Below are 20,443 nucleotides of genomic sequence, written 5' to 3'. Positions count from 1 at the left end.
ATATAAGTGACATTATTAGACCAAACTATATTTCTGTCTTGGAATGGATTCATAACATGATAACAGGGTATGAGGGCTGTTCCCCTTTCTGACCACTAAGTGGTGCTTCATCCTCTGCATGGCTTCTGCACACATCCAAACAGCTTTTGACCAAATGAAATAATTGTTTTAGAAAAGATAAAGTGGGCTGCTTTTATCAATTTAACAGAGGTTAGAGGTTGTATCAATATTTTTTCAAGACATTTCCTCCTGAACACCTTTCAGGAGAGAAAACACCTGGGTATAAGAGGAAATAAAGGATCATTACAGCGGGACTTATTAATATTATAAAGATAGACAATAGTCGCTCAGAAGAAATATGATCCCAAACTTGTAGTTTAATGTGAATTGGACAATGCACAAGAGAGTAAAACACCTTTGTGCTCTTTGTGTGGCCCATGCAGGGGGGCTTCCCGTGTTACCTGAGATGACGATACAAGTGTCTTTGTTCCTCCTCTTCATGGCTTTGTAAGCAGCGTCAGCGATGGCGAACAGGTGGGGCGGCCTCTCGTACAGCTCGCGGCCCTTGTACTGCTCTACGACATCGCGGCCGTAGATGTTCATGGCACGGTAAGGATTGACGGACACCACCACCTCTCCTATGTAGGTGTAGATCCTCCCCTTCTCAAACCTGAGGACACACACAATGGCCATTTAGGAATATAATCAGATGCCCCATATCCTTCTACTTGTGTTTGATCATTTATTACCAACTACAGAATAACTCTACACATTTTTAAGGCGTGTAGCGGTTGTGTCTTTCTGTGTTCAAGCTGCTAAATCAACACTGAATGTCCTGAAACAACACATTCCCTTTCTGTCTTTATTAGCATTCATATATGGTAGATGCACATTGAGATTGATGGAATAATAAGCCATACATATCATGACAAGCGATATTATGAACTCTTTTTAGCATGTTACAATCTCGCAGAAGTTTTTTTCACACCCTTTATCACAGTCAATAAGGAAGTCACTATATGAAAGATCCACTTTCTGCTCCTCTCTCCTTCCCTGTCCACATGCTGTCGTGTTAATGCTGCAGCATACAATGATGTTGAGACAATAGTGAGCCTCCAGTTTATGTTTGTTGTCCCTTTCCTGTTTCAACACGACAATGTCCTCCGTGTAAAAAGCCAGCTCCATTATTGAAATGGCTTTCCCAGTTTGGTGTGCAAGAACTTGACAGGTCTGCACACAGCTCTGGTCTCAACCCCATCCAACACCTTTAGGGTGAATTTGAGCACCGACAGCCAAACCTGATCACCCAACAACAGTGTTGGACCCCACTCTGCCGTTGTGGCTGAATGGGGGTTAAACCCTGCAGACAGGTTCCAAAATCTTGTGCAAACACTGACACCAGAAGAGTGTCGGCTGTTACAGCAGCAGATTAATGCCCATGGTTTAGAAAGAGATCAACAATCACACTTGTCTGCATGTGTACAGTATGCAGGTCCCTGGTTTTGATGAGAACTATATAAATAAACTTCATTATCATTACTATTATTTTTATATGGGTGTAATGTTCTGATGTCCTCATACTTAAGTAGATATATTGTAGCTCTATCTCACTTTCTGTAACTCAAATCACACAGTCTCTCTCTCTCTCTCTCTCTCTCTCTCTCTCTCTCTCTCTCTCTCTCTCTCTCTCTCACTCTCTCTCTCTCTGTGCCCCAGGCCGCCTGGCGGACTTCCTTCCTCTCCAAAAGGGAACTAGGATCCCAGTTTCTCTCAACAGAAGAATGGCCCCTTTCTTCACAGCTGCCAAACCTCTGCCGCTGCCTTGCAAACAAGGCCAAAAGCATATTATTCCAAAACGATCCTAATGTGATTGTGGGTTTGGAGCAGTTGCCATATAAAAATCAATCAAGCACACATATTTGCTTAAAGACTTGCCAGATATTGAGATATCATTTCTTTCGATCAAATTGCTGACTCACTGGTAGAACTACAAATCAAGCACTGAAAGTTGTTCATGTTGCTGCAATGAGCACAATCTTTGTCGACTTGAAGGTCCTTGAGCATCAAAAACATCAAAACATTAAGGGTGAGGCTGTTGACGGGGCTCCATGACACTTTGCTTGTTTATCAGTGTTTCCTAAACCTTGACTTTTTAAACGGTTGAGCCTCGGACTTTTTAAACTATTGCATCTTCTCTTAACTGTTTTAATGATCTTGGTAATGCATGTTAGTGGGAACAAGAAACGAGGACCAACAAAGTATGGCGATGTAAAAGTAAGTAGTGCTTCACACCATCATAGAATATAATTTAAATTGATGACATTTACAAGTTAAATACACAATACAACGCTATGGTGACACTACAGTATGCTCATGTAGAAGTGAGAAACAACAATGCTTGACCACAACTGTACACACTCAACACACTGCTTAAGAAAGCAGCACATGCTCAGATTAGCTCATCCTTATGTGTTCAGATTTGTTTATTCATACCGTATGTCAGGCCATGCACAAAGTGGCACGACTGGCTAACAATGACGTGGGATGTTCATGTGTCCTGGACAGGGTGGGACGATCAGAACAAGGAGGGATAAAGATACAGAATAAGAGGCTTCAGTTTAAATAACACTACTTTCTATTAGAGCTGCAACGATTAGTCAACTAATCCATCAGTCGATCGACTGAAAAATAATTGTCAACTATTTTGATAGTGGATGAATAATCTTTCCTGCAAGAAAGGCAGAAAATGCTGCGTTCAGCCTATAGAATAATGAGATTTACTGCTTTTCTTTGTTTCATATTATACATTATATTCAATATTACATATTAGACTTAATATCGTTGGGCTTTGGACTGACAAAACAACGACATTACTATTTTACAGACTCAACGTTTAATCTAGAAAATAATTGGCAGATTAATGGATGATGAAAATGATGGCTAGTTTCTGCCCTACTTTCTATAAAGGGACCAAAATAATATTTTTCTAACTGCCAGAATCTAAACAGTAATCAAAGATTTTGCATGTTTAAGCCCATTTACCACAAATCATGTACACTTTGCATCACAGTTTATCATTTGACAAATTATGCGGCTGTGTCTTGGAGATGACATTTTCCTTCTATGTCAACCATTTGTTTCCATGTTTTGCTCTTAGTCAAGCAGCAAACTATCAAACTTTCAAGTCGGCAATAATTGTTGTCAATATAACGTTATGAGGACTTAAGTCATGACTTTTCAAAACAGTCTCCACTTTAAAGGATGACAAAAAAAAACACAAGGAAAAAACAGGAGGAATTATTACAGCAAGAAAACCAGTTTTCATGTTAACATGGGAACCTGACTATTGTTTTAAGACAGACTTGTGTGAACCTTTGCTTTAAACTCCAGTATCATTCAACGGTAATGTAAAATTCTCAAGTATTATCATTATTATTTAAAAAGTATCAGCAAAAATGTACATTATCTCGTTTTAGAGCTAAAACCCGCACATCCAAACATGGTCAGAGAATCTAATTTAAAACGTGTATGAATTACAACCCAACATAAAGTACAGCAAAATCTAAAACAACCATCTGTCTGTCAGTGTTGCATAGAATAAGCAGGTCCACTATCATTTCTCTGAGCAGCTAAGCTAACATGCTGGCTCTTCCTCCCCTGGTGCTACAGTAAAAGAGCCATTGTGTCCTCCCTCCCCGCAGTCAGGAGGCTGCTGTGTGCCCGCTCCATTGTTCAAATGTCAATCGGACGTCTTTGTCTCAGACGTCTCCCCCTACATGGAACAACACGGCGAGCTGCCCACTTAACGTACATGCACAATAGCTTTTGGGGGATCGTCAACAATGGTGTACATGATGGGAGGGGTGTGTCTGAAGTCCCAGCTGGGGATGCATGTAGAGAAGGTGACGGAGTCTGCTGTCCATAATGAAAACATCTTCAGGTGTTTTCCATATTGGACATTGTTGTGGGTGTTCTAGGAAATTAACGTGTACATCAATCTGAACCAGAGATGGCTCATAAATATTTAATAATACTGTTGCAATATATTCAAACAAATGCAATATATTCAAATATTCCACTCGTATAGAGTGATATCATTTTTCTATTCTTGTAATACCGAATATCTGCTTGTATTATATCATTGTGGGGAGTAAATAAAGCAATGAGCAGAACTATTAGACTTTAAGAATCTTTGCATCAGTGATAAAACACTAGTTTGAATAGCATTGAAGCTGTTCTGGAGGGATGTGGTGACCCTTACGAAGAAACCCAATTTAGTTATATTTTACTGTCAATTGTCACCCGTCTGTATATTTAAATATTTCAAATGCCATATACTGTGAAAAAAGATGGATTCCATATCTTTCTATGCATTTCTCGCGGCTCACCTGCCGCCCTCTGAGCTGACAAAGGCAACTTCTTGACTTATAGTCAAGTGAATTAAACTTGATCTCATTAGGTCCACGTCTGTCAAACACTCTTGCCGATTCAAAACACCCTCCTGAACCAGTAGAGACTCATTTATACCATAAGAATGACTTTTCCGAACTCTATTACACATCTTTCACTTATTTGAAGATTAGCAAATAATGCTAGATTCTGTGTCAAAAAATGAAGTAGAGTTCAGACAAAACAATTACCTCATTCAAGAACATGTCAAGGGGATAATTGTATAAATATTGGGAGTGTCAGTCTGGTATTGTAGTTTTAATTTTCCCACCCAATACCAAAACATTACACACTAGACAAACAAACCGCATTCAAACCATCACACATCATGTCGGCTCTTTGTGAAGCTGCACAGTTTAGAACAACACAGGCAGAGTTTGAATCAGTGAAAGGCCTGAAGGTGCTCTGGTGTTTCCACCCACAAAAAGCCTCTACAAATCATGTTTGTGCGCATCATCCTTCCATGGGGAGAAGAGAAGAGAATCAATCATTTGGTGCATGTCAACTGATCCATCTGTTCCACTCTCATTTAGCTGGATTTAAATGGACACAGGACAGAGATTAGAGAGTTGTATGGGTCAAAGAAGTCTCCTAGAAATGCTATTTATAGTTGCATGGAAACAAAATCAGAATTAAATTTGATTTTTTTTTTTTTTGACCAAATCGGGACACCTGAAGCTGCACGGTAGATAAAGATTGTTAAAGTTTAAAAGTGCATAAAACTAGAGGGAGGGTTTTTTTGTCTATTAATCCTCAGGTGTAACAGCGCAGCTCTCTCTCTCTCTCTCTCTCTCTCTCTACATCATCCTCCATCTACCCCTTCATCTTTCAGTCTGTCCAGCTGTGAGGGGAAGTGTGTCTGAACTGGTCTGACCTGCAGCCCTGTGATCTATTTCCAAAAGGACCCCTCCCAAGAGCTGCCAGGAAATGAGAGAGAGAGAGACAGGCAGATAGACAGAGAGAGGAGGTATGCGTGAAGAGAAAAAGGAGAAAGAAAGATTGTGTTGAAGAAGATAGAAAGAAAGATCATACGTGCAAGCAGCAATCAGAAATTGTGAGACCTCTGATGATTTGTGCGACTCCTACCGAGGGATGTGCCGATATAACATTTTCATGCTACTTCTATTGTGCAGCTTTGTTGGATTCAGCAAAAGAACTAAAACATTGCATACATTAAAACACCTTGAACAAAATCCGGTTGGGTGTTTAAGACTGGAAATGACTTTAAAATGATTGAGTGTGTTAACAGTTGTGAAAGAACCAAACAAATCCTGCACAATGTCGATCGCTTGTGTTCAGTTATTTATAATGTGTTGGTCCTCAGACCTGCATTAGGTAAAACTCATGAATTGAATTTTAGTGTGCGGAATTTCACAGTTTATGATCCGAGTGTATGATCAGACCCTCCTGTATGTAAGACTTTCCCGAGTGCTTGTGGTTTTATGGTTTGGTAATAGTTAAAATGTTGAATGTTAGAACATAATAGCTCTGCTCTGCACTACTACTAACAAACACCGCGGTGAGAGTTAAAGCTGACCCATGCGGAACATCGTAATGTGTGCAACCGTGATGCAGGGAGTTTGTTCTTAGTCACTCATGTTTTGCTCTCTCTCTGTCTTACTTAATGTTACAACCCATAAACTACCTACTACTAGTAGGTCAACTAGCTAATGTTAGCTAGCAAGTCACGGATGGGTGGAGACAGACAGACAAGGAGCCTGGTTCTCTGGTCCTGAAGCTGCACTGCATTCATAGTGTTCCATTGAGGACCACTTTGGAAATAAGTGTTTTTAGTTAAGCTTTAGTAATATCCTCTAGGATTTGTGTGTCATGATACTCTTTTGAGTTGTTGTGCTTTTAAATTCCAATTAAAACTCTAATCAACGTTGGCTGTATTCTTACATCTCTACAGACATCTCTACTCCCTCCACCTTCCACCTCAGCTCATTCAGACATGCACTCACAAAATCAGATAAATGTTCAAAAGTGACTTCAAAGAAGTGTCTTAGCACAAAGCACATGGGGAGACTTGTTTTTCCAAGAAACTCTGTCTGCCCCCAAAATACCAGAGGAATCCTAATGCCACACACATCTACACGCACACACACAACACACTCCCCTCAGATGTGAATTACAGAGCATAGCCGCACACAACCACTGTCTCCAATCTTGTTTGGGTGGGTCTTTTTTATGGTTAATTTAGGGAGGAGCCTGAGCAATTTATGACTGTCTCACCAACAATCCCTCCCCTCTCCCCAACCAAATGAAACTTCAGAAAAGAATTAAGAGGTAAATGTGACTAAAATAATGACGTGAGAATGTCACCCTCAACATCTCTACCCTGAGGCTGGACACACTGGTGCAATCATGTCATTTTTTATAATTGTCTGCCTCGAACACTCAACTTTCTCACTTAAATTTTAAGAGCATTTATGCTGAGCAAATCCAAAAAAAGTGCCGCATCAATGAAGAATCATAAAAAACTTTATCAGCCTGTTAGCTTCTGCTTGTAAAGCAGAATTTCAAGGCTACAGAGAAAGTTTATCTAGACTTAAATACACTTTTTGTTTGTGTCTTATGCCATTAAAGTTGTTGTAATGAAGGAGTCTGATTAAAAAAGGGGGAGAAAAACGTGTTTCTGTACGTCATCCTATATTGGTGCTGTATGGAGCAATCTGTGGCACAAGCCTGCATGTGCGGTAATCATTATGCGTTTGAACTTCAGGGTCAGTGTAGGAATTATGACGGAGGGGAGATAATCTGTGTCTGTTCCACTTTTATCTCGGAGTTCATTACTATCACTGCTCTTGTTTAGACTAACAGCAGTATGCAGTAGAGCTTATCCCCATGGCTGCTGGGTAAAGGACATCTTCGTCTTTAAAAAGATGCTTGTCTTACAGAGCAGCAGGCACTGCATCGTCTGCATGGAAATTAAGGATTATGAATCCTCTTTTAAAGTGAAATTTAGACTCTGCATTTAACCCATCCTAGCCATTCTTAAATGTTGTAATTAAAAGATAAATTGATAATGATTGATAAAGCAGCAGGTAACATGCTGTTGTTCATCTAATCCGCATGACTGGAATATGTTCTATTCTTTCTATAATGTTATAAAGACAGATTTAGGACATACTCTAAATGTAGTGCAAAACCCTGGCTTGTAATAGAAGAAAAAACCTTTTATACTGCAAGTATTTCACAATAATCTCTCTCTTTGACTCGTCCTTCTGGAGTAATTTAATTATTCACCACCCTCTCCTGTTTAAAGGGATCAAGAGTTTATGGTCACAGCAAATAAACTCACTGGAGGATGAGAAATCTTAGTATAGTCCAGAGCCTACTGGATTAGGACGTTTGGCAGATGATAAGTGATGATAGCTCTGAGGAAAGCAGCAACAGTGACTTCACTTCTCTCAATTATATCATTGACTAAAAATTATATTCTGACCTAACTGACATCACTATTGTTAACACAACAAAAACAAACAGTTCTGACTCTTCAAATGTTCATTTATCTTTCTAGTAAATTCATCAAAATACTTGTATTGCAGATTACAATCGTTTTCTAAACTGTGTCGTGACTCAAAGAGACTGCGTGAGGTAAAGGGGACAGGTGCATTCTGGTATTCTAAAAACAACGAGAAGTTAGCTATTGTAGTTGAGCTCACTGATTTGCCTAAGACGGTCAGCAGCTGTGACACACCGCTCATGGAGAAAATTAAGATGAGGTCTCGATGATTAATGGGTGAACTTGGCTTCTCATTTCATATTATTTGACATCCATTCATCAACTCTATGACAGCTATGGCTCCTTAGAGGCTAATAAAGATCTACTCTGCTGTAGGACCAAAGTTACAGTTTAACATCACACTGGGCTTCTGTCTCACTCTTGTTTTCATTTTTTGGGACCCAGCAGAAATGAGTGTGGCTCTACTCCACTCTTTTATATACTGTACAGTGTGACAGAGGCCTCCTTCACGGTCTGCAGCCATCAGACATCTGGGCTCTGCATTAGGGGATTTTCCATTGCTTTGTAAAGCCTGCTTAGTGGTAAACAGCAGCTCCCAGACTGTCTGAAGGAGACGTAGCGCCCATCAACACATAACACATCCACCCTCCCTCAGGCCCACATCAATCTCCTCCCAGAATCAGAAGAGGTAGTTTCCCTGCTACAGACACAGCTGGCCTGCACTGAAGCTGAAGAAGGGAGACAGATTAGGTAAGTCTTATTCTTGTGCTCATAGTAAAGTTTTAAAAACCCTGTGCATTTAAGAGTTTCACAACAAAGATGTTTCCCAACATAAAAAATACATATAACGTCATATAGACAAGACTGTGTGATACAATGTCCTGATGACACTTATATTATTCTAAAACTTAATGGATCGGGTTTGAAGACAACTGTGTCCACTTTCCTGCCCTCTATGAAGCCATGTTTGTCTGAGGGGTTAATGATATATTATAGATTTATATATATCCAATTATTAAGAGAGAAGCACACATCATCCCACCTGTCACACAACAATAAGCCAACACATGGGGATGTGCAGAATGGGATACAAACACGCTCAAAAAGCCAAACAAGCAAAAATAATTTCAGCGCAATCTTAGGCTATCTTCCACTTGAATCAGACAACAGCAACAACAGAAATAAGCACAATTAATGTCCACACACATTGAAATTCTTGACTTTTTACCCAATATGATCATCTTTATATTGTGGCATGTGACGCGACTGCTACTACTGTATCTGATGCAACAGCAGACTTTGTTTATCTCGTGGAGGACCTACATATCATGACATACATCACTATTGAAAACTGAAATTAATACTGTGATATCGATTCAAACCATATCACACAATAGATTCAAGATACTTCAAGTGGTATAATATCACATTTTCCAACTTCACATGCACAGACAGGTTACAGCAGCATTTCTTCATCCATTTCAGCGGCTTTACTTCATAAGAAGCCCCCTTCTTTCTCTGCTTGACGTCGTACTACAGAAGTATCTACCAGGTCAGGTTCTACAAAAACAGGGGTTCCACAAAGCCTAACGTAGCAGCCAGGTGGCTCATGCTAACAAGCAGTCGCCATGCTCGGCTCGTGATTGGTTTGGGCAGGTATGTGGGCGGGACCTCGATGCCACGGCTCCAGCCGCCAGATTACTATCACAATAACGTTGGCTCTAAATGATGCAAAATCTCAAGATGTCAGCTCTCTGGTTCAGCATTCAGTGGATTTAGACTTTTCATAGGCATTCATGGTGACAGGAAATTATTTAGCTAAAGTTACATCTATCTTGCATGCACTCTGCAGGACTTTAAAAAATATCCTCTGCAACAAGCACACTTAAAGACAAAGTCATATGACCACGTTTTAGCAACTTGTGTTCCTCAATTCACACTACAGCATGTTTCATGAGGGTGGCAGGTCTTATTAGATACTTATGGGAAATGGGAGCCATGTGTGAACAGCCTGGCTGCAGATCAGGTGGCTGACCCTCCTTTCTTTGCTGACTGAGAGTGCAGCCATCACACACACACACACACACACACACACAATCTGATTAAATTTCCAAAATTCAATAAAAGGCCTTTCTGGTGAAATGAAGGACCTGGCTGCTAGCCTCATGCAGAACTTGTTGATGCTTTAACACACTGATGATGTAAAAATCACAGTGGTTTCAGCTATGAAAAGGGATGACTGGATGGATATTTAAGAAAAAGAGAGAGAGAAAAAAAAGATAAATTAACCTAGCCAAAAAGAACCAGACATTACTCAACATGCTATTTCAGGAAGGCACTATGAGTTTTAGCAGCGCTAAAAGAAGGGCAGGGAAGAGCACAAAAACAGACAGATGGACATACAATAACATAGCATGGGACTAGAAAGAGGGAGGGAAAATGGACAGGAATAGACACAATGGGATTATTAACTACACTGAGCAAAGACTTGTTCCTTTAAGGACGTGTGACGGAAGAAGTGCTCAAAAAGTACCAATATGACAATGTAAAAATATTCCATTACAAGTAAAGGTTGTGCATTCAAAAGACTACTTAAGTAACAGTATATAAGTATTATTGGCAAAATGTACTGAAAGTATCAAAAGTACTTGTGTACTGAAATGATCACACATTACATTTTTAATATATATGCATCAATTAAATGGAGGTTACCCTCCAAAGGATCACAAGATAAATCTGAGGTTTGGAGATGATTAATGGGAACACTACACACTTTATATGTCTTGTGCTTTGAAGTCTTGTGAGTCTTGTGTTTACATGGATATGGTTTGGAAGACAACTAAATAAACTTGAACTTCAAAACTTTAAGGAGGAATGAAGAAAAAAACATTATATTCAAATCACCCTAAAGTGGAACTGCTAACAATTCACAGCCATCTGAAAGCAAAGGGGTGTAGTTTGTATTTTATAAGATTGTCATGTTTTTTTAAAGTAAAATTTTAATAGAAAACGTAGCTAGTAACTGCAGCTGTCAGATAAATATAGTGGAGTAAAAAGTACAATATTTACCACTGAAATGTAGTAAAGTGTAAGTATAAAGTATCATAAAATGGAAATACTCAAGTAAAGTACAAGTGCCTCAAAATTGTAAATGTAAATTTTCCACCACGGTTTAAAGATTGTTAAATGTTAAAAAGGTGTGCACACTGAAAAGTGTCAGTGAATAATCCAGCCCAGTGTGTGTGTGTATATGGGTGTGTGTGTGTGTGTGGCTGGCTGTGAAAGTGAGTAAGCTGTTCCACCCGCACCGCGGCTCAGGGCACAGCTCCAACAGGTGGACAAGAGAACAATGCAACAATGAAGGAAGCAGAGAATGACATCACAGCCGAGGACACAAACATACATAAAGAAAACACCGTACGCTCACACACATGTGCAACATCAGCCATGTGAGTCACATACATCATTAGGGATTTCCACATGATGTCATGCAGGGTGGTTCCTAAAGAACGTAACACTCATTGCTTCCGTGAATGAGGCTCAGATAGGAGATGAGCGTGTTGCATGAATGCATCATGTCTCATGTGTTTGTGTGAGAACAAGGATTTCTGGGGTAATGTTGCAGACAGAGGATGAGGTTGCTTGTTAAATCATGAGCCAGAAAGCTTTAATGAGTCACCTAACAGCATTAAATCCTGTGACAGTGACAGCAACCATGGCATGGGCGATGTCATTAATATTATATTATGCTTTTAGGGTGATCATTTTAAATTCCGGGATATTGAAAAAATATCCACTGCTCAACAGAGTCATGAAGACCATTTCATCTCAGCAGTGCACTCGGGCTGAGTATCAGTTGATCATTTCAATAATACAGGTGGCAATACAATGCTTGGATTTTGGTACAGATACCAAAACTTTTTTTAATACCTTGGTTTGAGGTATTAACGTTCTATAAAATGTATGAAACCCCATTTATTATCATATGAAAACATTCAACATTGCACTTATATAATACTGTTGGACTCATGAGGTATCAAAATCGATATATTGTCTTTTATATTCCACTCTTCCTTGTCAAAATATATATACGTAAGAAACACATATTACATTACTATAAGAGAAATACAGTTATCAGAGAAAATGGTGAAAGGCAGTGGCAAAATAAAAAAGGCAAGAAACTGACAGAGGCTCCAAAAAAAGAATAATAATTTGAGCCTGTGCTAAATGGCCTGCTCCCGACCCCGCCTGCCAACTCAGACAATCCACAAATGAGACGTCTCTGGGAGCTGGTGAACTTATTTTAGAGGGGAATAAAGCTGCACAAGCACAGCCCCTGTTTATGTAAGGATGGTAATGTGTTTCAGATTACAGACGGTTGTATGGAAATTCTTGTGGCGAGACTGGACTTTTCACTGCTGGATTGCAGGGGAGCAGGCCTACCAGGCATTTCTCAAAAAGCCTTCTATGGATCCCTCAGTTCAGGGGAGACTCTTGTTTTCTCCATGATAAGAATACAATCTCCTGAGAGTCAGTCTGAGGAACTGAGACAACACTTGCATAAAGAGTTCTCATGAAGTTTTGACTAAGAAGACATAATAGAAGCATAATTTACTAGCACAATTGGCCACATCCTGTCTCTTTAAGCCTATGAGTGTAATTGACATTGCACTCACTCGCTGCTGGTCTAGCTAAGGGAAAGAGCTTCTGCCTAAATTTGCAGGAAGCTAACAGGAGAACAGCATCTATTTTAGCATTCATCTATAAATATTTCTCTTCCAGTCACTGACCACCACTAAGAGGAAAACACTTTAATAAGCGGGTTGGGATTAAATATTCTTAGAGGCATTTGCTGCATGGCATACCCATTTTCATGTTTGCTGCAGGGTAAGAATATGTCAGACAGAACTTCTTCACATGGACTTTGGTTTCATTGCTGAGGATTGAACTAAGTCATGAAAAAAAGCAAATATGTGAGATCAAGCTAAGGACCCCAGGCTAAAAATGCTTTGATGCCAAATGCCAATGCTTTTAACTTTAAAAGGATCCTATGACATAAAAGATGTTTCCAGTATCACCATGGCTTTCACTGCAAATAAAGACAGGCTTATATATTGAGCCATATGTCACAGTACAAAGTCTGACTCTTGACCTTGGGTTTCTCTATCTGACAAGCCTTACTCCACCTGAGCCACATGGGTACTTAGATCCCTCTGATTATTCTACAGGAGAAAGAACGAAAGAGTCGGGTTGTCCCCATCTGCACCACACCTCTTCTAGTCTACCGCCCAGTTAAAACAGGAGAACCATTGTTCCTTAAAACAGCAGATGAGAATAATTTGCCTGTTCAAGGACAAATCCAGGAAACACTAGAAATTAAGTGACAACTTTAACGTCAAAGGCTTGAATTGTGAGTTATGCAACTCTGAAGAACGTGTGTCTGTCTGCACATAGGATTCCCAACTCAGCTCTGAAGAGGAGCAGCAGGAAACAATGAAACGTGAGGAGCAAAGGCGAGGGGGAAATGCCAGCTTTCCTGCTCCGTTGGCCTGCTCCGTATTATTGGAGACTTCCTGTTCAAAGTCCTCTTTAACTCCACATAGATGGGTTCAAAGGTCAAATCCCTCAGAGCAGTTCAAGCAGTCAAATAAACAGGAGCTTTCGGAATATATTTTCACTTATTCAGACATGATATTCTATAGATATAAATCTTGAGAATTATTATTACTAGCCCACTGGAAAAACCCAAGGAGGGTGCAGCCCTGAGCTAAGAATTCTTAGCCTCTGGTTGAAGATATTTGCACCAGATAATTGTGCATACCACATCTGGGCAACTCAGACTGTGCTGTGTGCTAAGCTGACTTTCAAATAGTGCACATATTTGGGCTGTTATTGTGTTTTGCAACGGGATATAAGCCCCACCCGTCATGTACGTCAACACGATTAATACAAACATCCAGTCCTGTGAAGCTCAGACCCTTTCAAGTTCTTCTTGACCAATTTCATTCAACTGCACTATAACAGGTACAAAGTTGTTTAGTGACTGTCCGTTTTTTTAAAATCGTGAATATTAGATACACATTTGGAAAAATAATTGAAGAAAGCCTTCCATAATTATTTGGGAAAACACATGGCAGATTGGCAGGAATGTTTATTTCTGGATTCCGAGGGACAGACAAAACAACGCTGCCTTATAAAGACATTTTCTGCAGTAAAACTGTGCCTGGCACAAATACGTAAGCTTACAATACCATCAGACCTACAGTATGCAGAGAGCCTCCTTCACTCACTGCGGTTATCCCTGTGGGCATCAATTAAAAATCAATTTAGAGAATCAAGAGAGCAATCACCTTTAACAAAAAAGTATTTTTGATACTACAATTCCCTCCAATCTATAACCACCCTCGTCATTTTTAATCAGTAGATTCTCCTACATAAATACACGTTGGGCCAATGGGCTGTGCCGCACAGTTTCAGCTCAAGAAATCTTATCAGCTGACTGGTTGATTTAGGGAACATTTCCAAGACCCTACAGGAATTTGGCTTGAACTTTTATCCTACCAGACATCTCTATAAAAGAGACTGGGCATCTGCGGGCTCTATTTAGAGACTGGGAGGCTCTCTGGAACCAGCCACACAGTTCAACCTCAAGTCAAACAAAGTCAATGTCAACTTGGGGGAAACAAGCAATCTTTTCCAAAATATGCCTCACATGCAGCCTCTTGGGGACTTCATTACCTACTCAACGTGGCAAGCACTTAATGGCACAAGTAGAAATCCCCTGCACCGCAGTGTAATTCAGTTGGTAGATAGTCAAACTCTGGCACTGGGAGAGTAACTAAAAGACGTCTGACTGCACACTAAAGCTCAGCTTTTGACCCACTTCAAATAAAAATATTTGAGGATTTTCACAAGTTCTGCTTTTAAATGAGCAAGCCCGATGAAGCACACACAGAACACTTTATTTGCTCTTCCAGTACTTAATTCAGTAAAAAATTCAATACATTAATTTTGTTAAGTGGGTCTATAGCTGAACTTTGGTGTGCAGCAAGTCTTTCTCATCATGCCAGGCATTTAACTGTGAGGCTCAGTTCCCACATGTAGCGTAAAATACACCCAGGAGAGATGTGCAGACGTGCTCCAGCCAGCCCTACTTGTTTTGGATAATTGTAACAGGAAAATGGAGACCATTAGATGCCTCATGCTCTTTGGACCGCTCCTTGAAGTTGTCCACTCCCACCCAGGCAAACACATGCGCGCACCTTCAGAATACAGGAAAAGGAGCAAAAGGGAAGCACTCCTGGCTGGTCACTCCCTCTACAAATAACCATCTGCACACGCCATCTCCGGACCGAGCTGTCTAGCAGGAGGGAAAGCAAACAGGCAGAAATGGGAGAGAGTTGGGAAAAAGAGGCCTGCTGAGGCCAACTTATCCAATTTAAGAGGTATGGCTATAAAAACACTGTTAACCAGAACTGCCTTATCCTATATGAAACATGCAGACTTGTACACCAGGCACTCTCTTCTCTTAGACATTTTCTGCTTCACATTTATCCAATTAAATAGATAAATTGCAGTTTAAGTCGATTAATTGTTCAGTCGGAAAAGAAACACATCAGAAAACGGTGAAAAAAAGCTCCCTCACTATTTCTTTGAATCATCAAATGTCTTGTTTTGTCCAACCGACAAAGATATTCAATGTACTGTGTTGGGAGACAAGGTACATTTAGAAAAGCATAACATTTAGCAGATGGAAACAGCAACAGTTTGGGATGTTAGGACTTTTATATTTCATGAAATATTACAAAAGAAAATAACTAATAGAATTAGAATAACTTGGAATTTAAACTTCTAATAGTTGATTTTACAGAATAATATTGTTTCCTGTACTTTAAAGTCAATTAGAGCTGCGACGATTAGTCGAATAACAGGAAAATAATCGCCAACTGCTTTGAGTAATTTTTCATGCATAAATTACCCAAAAAACTGCTCAGCCTCTCAAGTATGAACATTTCCTGCTTTTCTCTGTTTTATTTAATATTAAAGTGAATATCTTTGGGTTTTGGACTGACAAAAGTCAGTTTTTCACAATATTTTGAAGTTTTATAGACCAAACAATTAATCAACAAAGTAAATGGCAGATTAATCAATAATGACAATTATTATTACTTGCAGCCTTACAATCAAAGTAATATCTGCTCTGACAACGTCAGGAACTAATCATACACAACCCTCCTTCTGACATATTAGGATACATTATTAAACTCTTCAAATTGTCCCTACAGGCAGACATTTGCGTAATATAATGCATTTCTAAGCTTGAATTGAACCTCAAACATTAGCACACTGACATGCTTGATGCAAATGAAGTATGAAAAGTTTGGAAATGTGGACACAAACTATTTAGAGAAACACAGTGGATTAGACTTTCAGGCATCAACAATCAGTTGCACACAGGGCAAAGAGATTGCATTGCATTACCCTCGCTTATAACAAGCAGATGAATATTATCTTCATTTATAAACCTGATGGCAGAAAAGTAATCACAAACATTTTGCTGTGGAGGACATTCCTTCTTGTAAGTTTAAGAAAGCCCTGTGGCTCACTCTATTTGGCCATAGAAGGGAAAACATGCAGCCTACTAGCCAACTAGAGAAACCTGCATCCTTAAAATCATCCAAATATTTATTGCACAAGTCACTGCTGGCAGAGTGTCTAGAATACTGTTCGGGGACTGGCTTGAAAATTCAGTTTATCTATCAATCTACGATGGTGAAGCAGAAGTTTTTATTAAATGTGTCATGCATACAAATACAGTATGCCCAGCCTGCATGGGCTTACAAGGCACTGCAAATTAATATGAACTAGATCCAATACAAAGAATCCAAAAATTAAGAATAACTCCATGTCTACAACAGTATTCACGTCACTACTCTTAACTTCTGCACATATACACTATATGCGCAAAGCTTCCTGCACAATGCTTAAGTCATGGCATGTATATTGCCTTGGTATTGTGATGTATATAATGTTTAAAGCTTTTGAATGTCATGTGTTATTTTGAACAGCGCTTTATCTATTTCTTGTACTTTGGAAACGTATAAATGTCCCCTAAAAGAATCAAGTTTTATCTTAGATTACTGATAAAGCATAATTGTTACCTGGAAAAATATAAGTAATGATAAATTCAATAGTCAATTTACCTTTTTATCCAGGCTTTTGAGATAACTTAGCAAACTCAAACATATAAAACTAAACAACCTGAGAAATCTTTGGTGTCCAGATAAGAGAGATGTTATACGTTTCAAGGACATATTTTTACTTTCTAATCATAAATGTCCTTACATTTGGTTGACATAATATCTTCAGCCCATTCAAACTTGGACAAAATATTTACTTTAACGATATGAATATTACCTTCCACTGTGCTGTGAAATACCCACTATTAAGGCAACTTTCTCTTATTGCAAATGAGTTTCTTACTGTAGAAAGCTACACTAATGATGTCCTTTTAGACATCTACTGAACCATGACTCTCCACACAGCTCACTAAAAGCTCTCTCAAACTGACATCAGGGATCAGTTGGCACTTTCCTCACAGATGGCAGAGGTGATGAAAGAAGATGGTGAAACTGACTCCAAGGCACAGCCCATCTGAAACATAACGTTAACCTGCAACTGCTCTCTTCATTCACAACGCATGCTTGACACCGAGCCACTGACAACACAGCTGATAGAAACCAGTCTGCATGAGAATCGGTGCAGTGCACTGTGTGTGTGTGTGTGTGTGTGTGTGTGTGTGTGTGTGTGTGTGTGTACCTCATTTCCCAAAGAGAATTACCGGTTTGGTCGAGACAAGGCATCAAATGAATGCAGTGGCATCAACCCAACAATTGTAATACAAAGTGACTTACAGTATCGTTGCAGGTGCAGTGACAACATTAGCATTACTGGCATGCTGGGTTGTTTGGCAAGTTGTGTTCAATCGTATATTTTAGATGAACACCAATGCCGAACAGTGCAAGACAAAGCTACACTCTGAAAGAACCAGGTAGCACCTGTTGAAGGGCTAAAAAGTGACAACTAGACACATTCCGGCTAAAATGATGCTAGAAGCTAAGTTTGAACTCAGACCTGAACGTGTTTTCAGTTAACCTTTATTTTCCTGAGCATGAGTGGATTTACAAAGGTGAATGACCGCAGCAGGGTTGACTTACCTGAGTTTTAAGTTAGTCATGAATTCTTCCAGAGACACGTTGTCCAAAAGAACAAAATCTGCTTTTCCAAACTCCAGGCTCTCGTGCTCTGCCATGCTGATACCTTTTTTTTCTTACTGAAGCTCGTGGACAATTTTTTTTTTAACAACTTGCTTTGTAGTGCCGACAAAAAGTAAGCATTGGCGGGCTTCTGTGAGCACCTCCTCTCCTCAGTGGACAGCTGTGTGCTCAATGTGCATTTTCATTCGTCAAATTGTAATTCAGTCATATTTTATTAAGGTCGAAAACTGTTTAGAAAAATACCCTGTAGCTTTAAATAGTGGAATTAAACGATGCCTCTTTCCTTATAAATCCGGTTTTTCTATTAGGAAAAGCAAATAATCCCAAAAATATCCTCATGTCCATACAAAGTTTCCTCTTTACGCAAAAATGTAACCTTCCCCTTACATCGTGCGCCAGCTCCGTACGTTTTGCTGGAGTTTCTCTCCTGTCTTCCCGGCCGACCATCCACCAATAGGAATGAAGCCGCCTCTTCCTATCCCCGCCCCCCGCCCTGCGGAGAGGTGTTGGTCAAACTGGTCAAATATTTCTGAAGACCACAGCCCCACTGTTTCTGAGACATATTTCAGTGATGACGCGCTACCTCTAAGTTGTAAAACACAGGGAGAAAAAAAGCGTTATGTTTTGGCCTCACTTTTATGATGCCCTCTGTTACCATAAAAGGGAAAATAATAGCTCATTAGAATTGTCTAGGCAGGATATGAATGAAAGGTATGGATTAAATATATTGAAACTGCAGCATTCTCAAATGAAACGACTGATTTTGAACTATTATCAATTAAACTATCAGGTATCAGTTCCTCTGATCGTCCCATGTTGACTCTGAATGAAGCCTCCTGTTTGAAAGCTCCTGTACAAGAAGCTGAACACCTAGGACAGACTGCCAGCAGGTTTACACTGATGTTAGTGCGCCCCCTTGTGTAAAACACAGGCACGTGCCTGTGCCTTTTCTAGATAGACAGGCAGACAGACAGGCAGACAGATGGATAGATATACTATATATTATACATGTATATATACTTTAAATATAATATAAATGAACATGTTTCATTATTTACATTTATTAAATTAACCACAAATGTTTAAATGGTGAGGTGTGATTTGTATTTGCATTCATATACAGTGCGTATCAGGGGCTTGGCGGTATGAAAATAATTTGGGTTGGTGGGGGGGCTTGTGATTTTCTTTGGACCCTTCATAGAATATATTTAGAGAAAAAATAAATAAACAAGTCAGACTTGAACACTTCTTGGCCTGGATAGGGGTGGATCGGAAAGCGCGGCAGTTCTTCTTCCATTGGCCCCACACCCTGTGGGTGACAATGCCCTCCCTTCTCTTCGGGTGAGGCCCTGCCAGCCACAGTAGGGAGTGGGTGCCACATTTGCTCACACCTCTCAGGGATCTAAAAACTCTTACCTTTCTAGAAGAGGAGCAATCAGCCTTTGAAAAAAAAAGACAATTATTATTGTCATCATCATTAAAGTAAATACAGCTATATAGAAAACCTAGATGACGTTTGACGTGACTGTGTAGTGGAAGCATGGGTCAGTCTTCCTCAGGGAAATGCAGGTTGTCTTCCTTGTCATCACCTGAACCATAAGAGCTGCAGCTGGATGTTTGTTCCAGCTTTAAAAGAGCGATTTTCCACAAGTTTAGCTGGTATCTGCCAGAATGAAGTCCACAGAGTACAGCGGGTTGCAGCACTGAAACATTCTTTACGTTCTATTTTACGTAATGAAAGTTGTTATTCTTTGACTGATCGACTTCCTTCTGAGCTCTTCTCTGATGGCTTGTTCTATACATGTTTGAATGAAGAAAATTATACATTCAGTAGGCGATGTGCTGATGGAGACAGACTGTAACTAATGAATATATAGAGGCTACCTTAGTCAGAGCATTCTGCTGCTGCTGAAGTGTTGTTTGTTCACACCTTAGACTCTTCATCGCCGGCAATACAGCAGAGTGTGCTTTTTTTTATAGCAAAGATTGACATTATGGAAAGTCATGAAAAAGCCAACAAATTCTTACAGGTTAATAATATTTAAAGATTAACATAATAATTAGTGATTCAGATGTTGCAACTTATATCAAACCCAGAACAGACATACAGGACCTTTGTATTTCTGGAAAAAGTGGGGGTTATGTGTCTCGTCAACTATGTTAACTGTATTCATGTTTAGGTCAGGCTTTTGTTTAGTTTCATGTTAGTCTGTGGTTGTCATGTGTTCTTTCTGTAGTTAGATTCACT

At 39.6% G+C, this 20,443-nt stretch overlaps 1 protein-coding gene across 2 annotated transcripts in view; it reads right to left on the bottom strand.

Annotated features, from left to right (window-relative positions):
- The window catches only part of myo1d (myosin 1D), a 94,797-nt gene extending 76,221 nt beyond the window's left edge, over positions 1-18,576 (bottom strand). For both annotated transcript variants that reach the window (XM_029456155.1, XM_029456156.1), the window contains exons 1-2: positions 18,136-18,576; positions 462-670 (exon numbers count right to left, since the gene is read on the bottom strand). In XM_029456155.1, coding sequence (XP_029312015.1) covers positions 462-670; positions 18,136-18,230 — 304 coding nt within the window. In that variant the 5' untranslated portion in view covers positions 18,231-18,576. The remainder of the gene's footprint in view (positions 1-461; positions 671-18,135) is intronic.
- Positions 18,577-20,443: the final 1,867 nt, after the last annotated feature.

This window comes from Cottoperca gobio, chromosome 19, assembly GCF_900634415.1.
Source record: "Cottoperca gobio chromosome 19, fCotGob3.1, whole genome shotgun sequence".
Classification (NCBI taxonomy): domain Eukaryota; kingdom Metazoa; phylum Chordata; class Actinopteri; order Perciformes; family Bovichtidae; genus Cottoperca; species Cottoperca gobio.
This window is presented reverse-complemented; position numbering and strand designations above follow the sequence as displayed.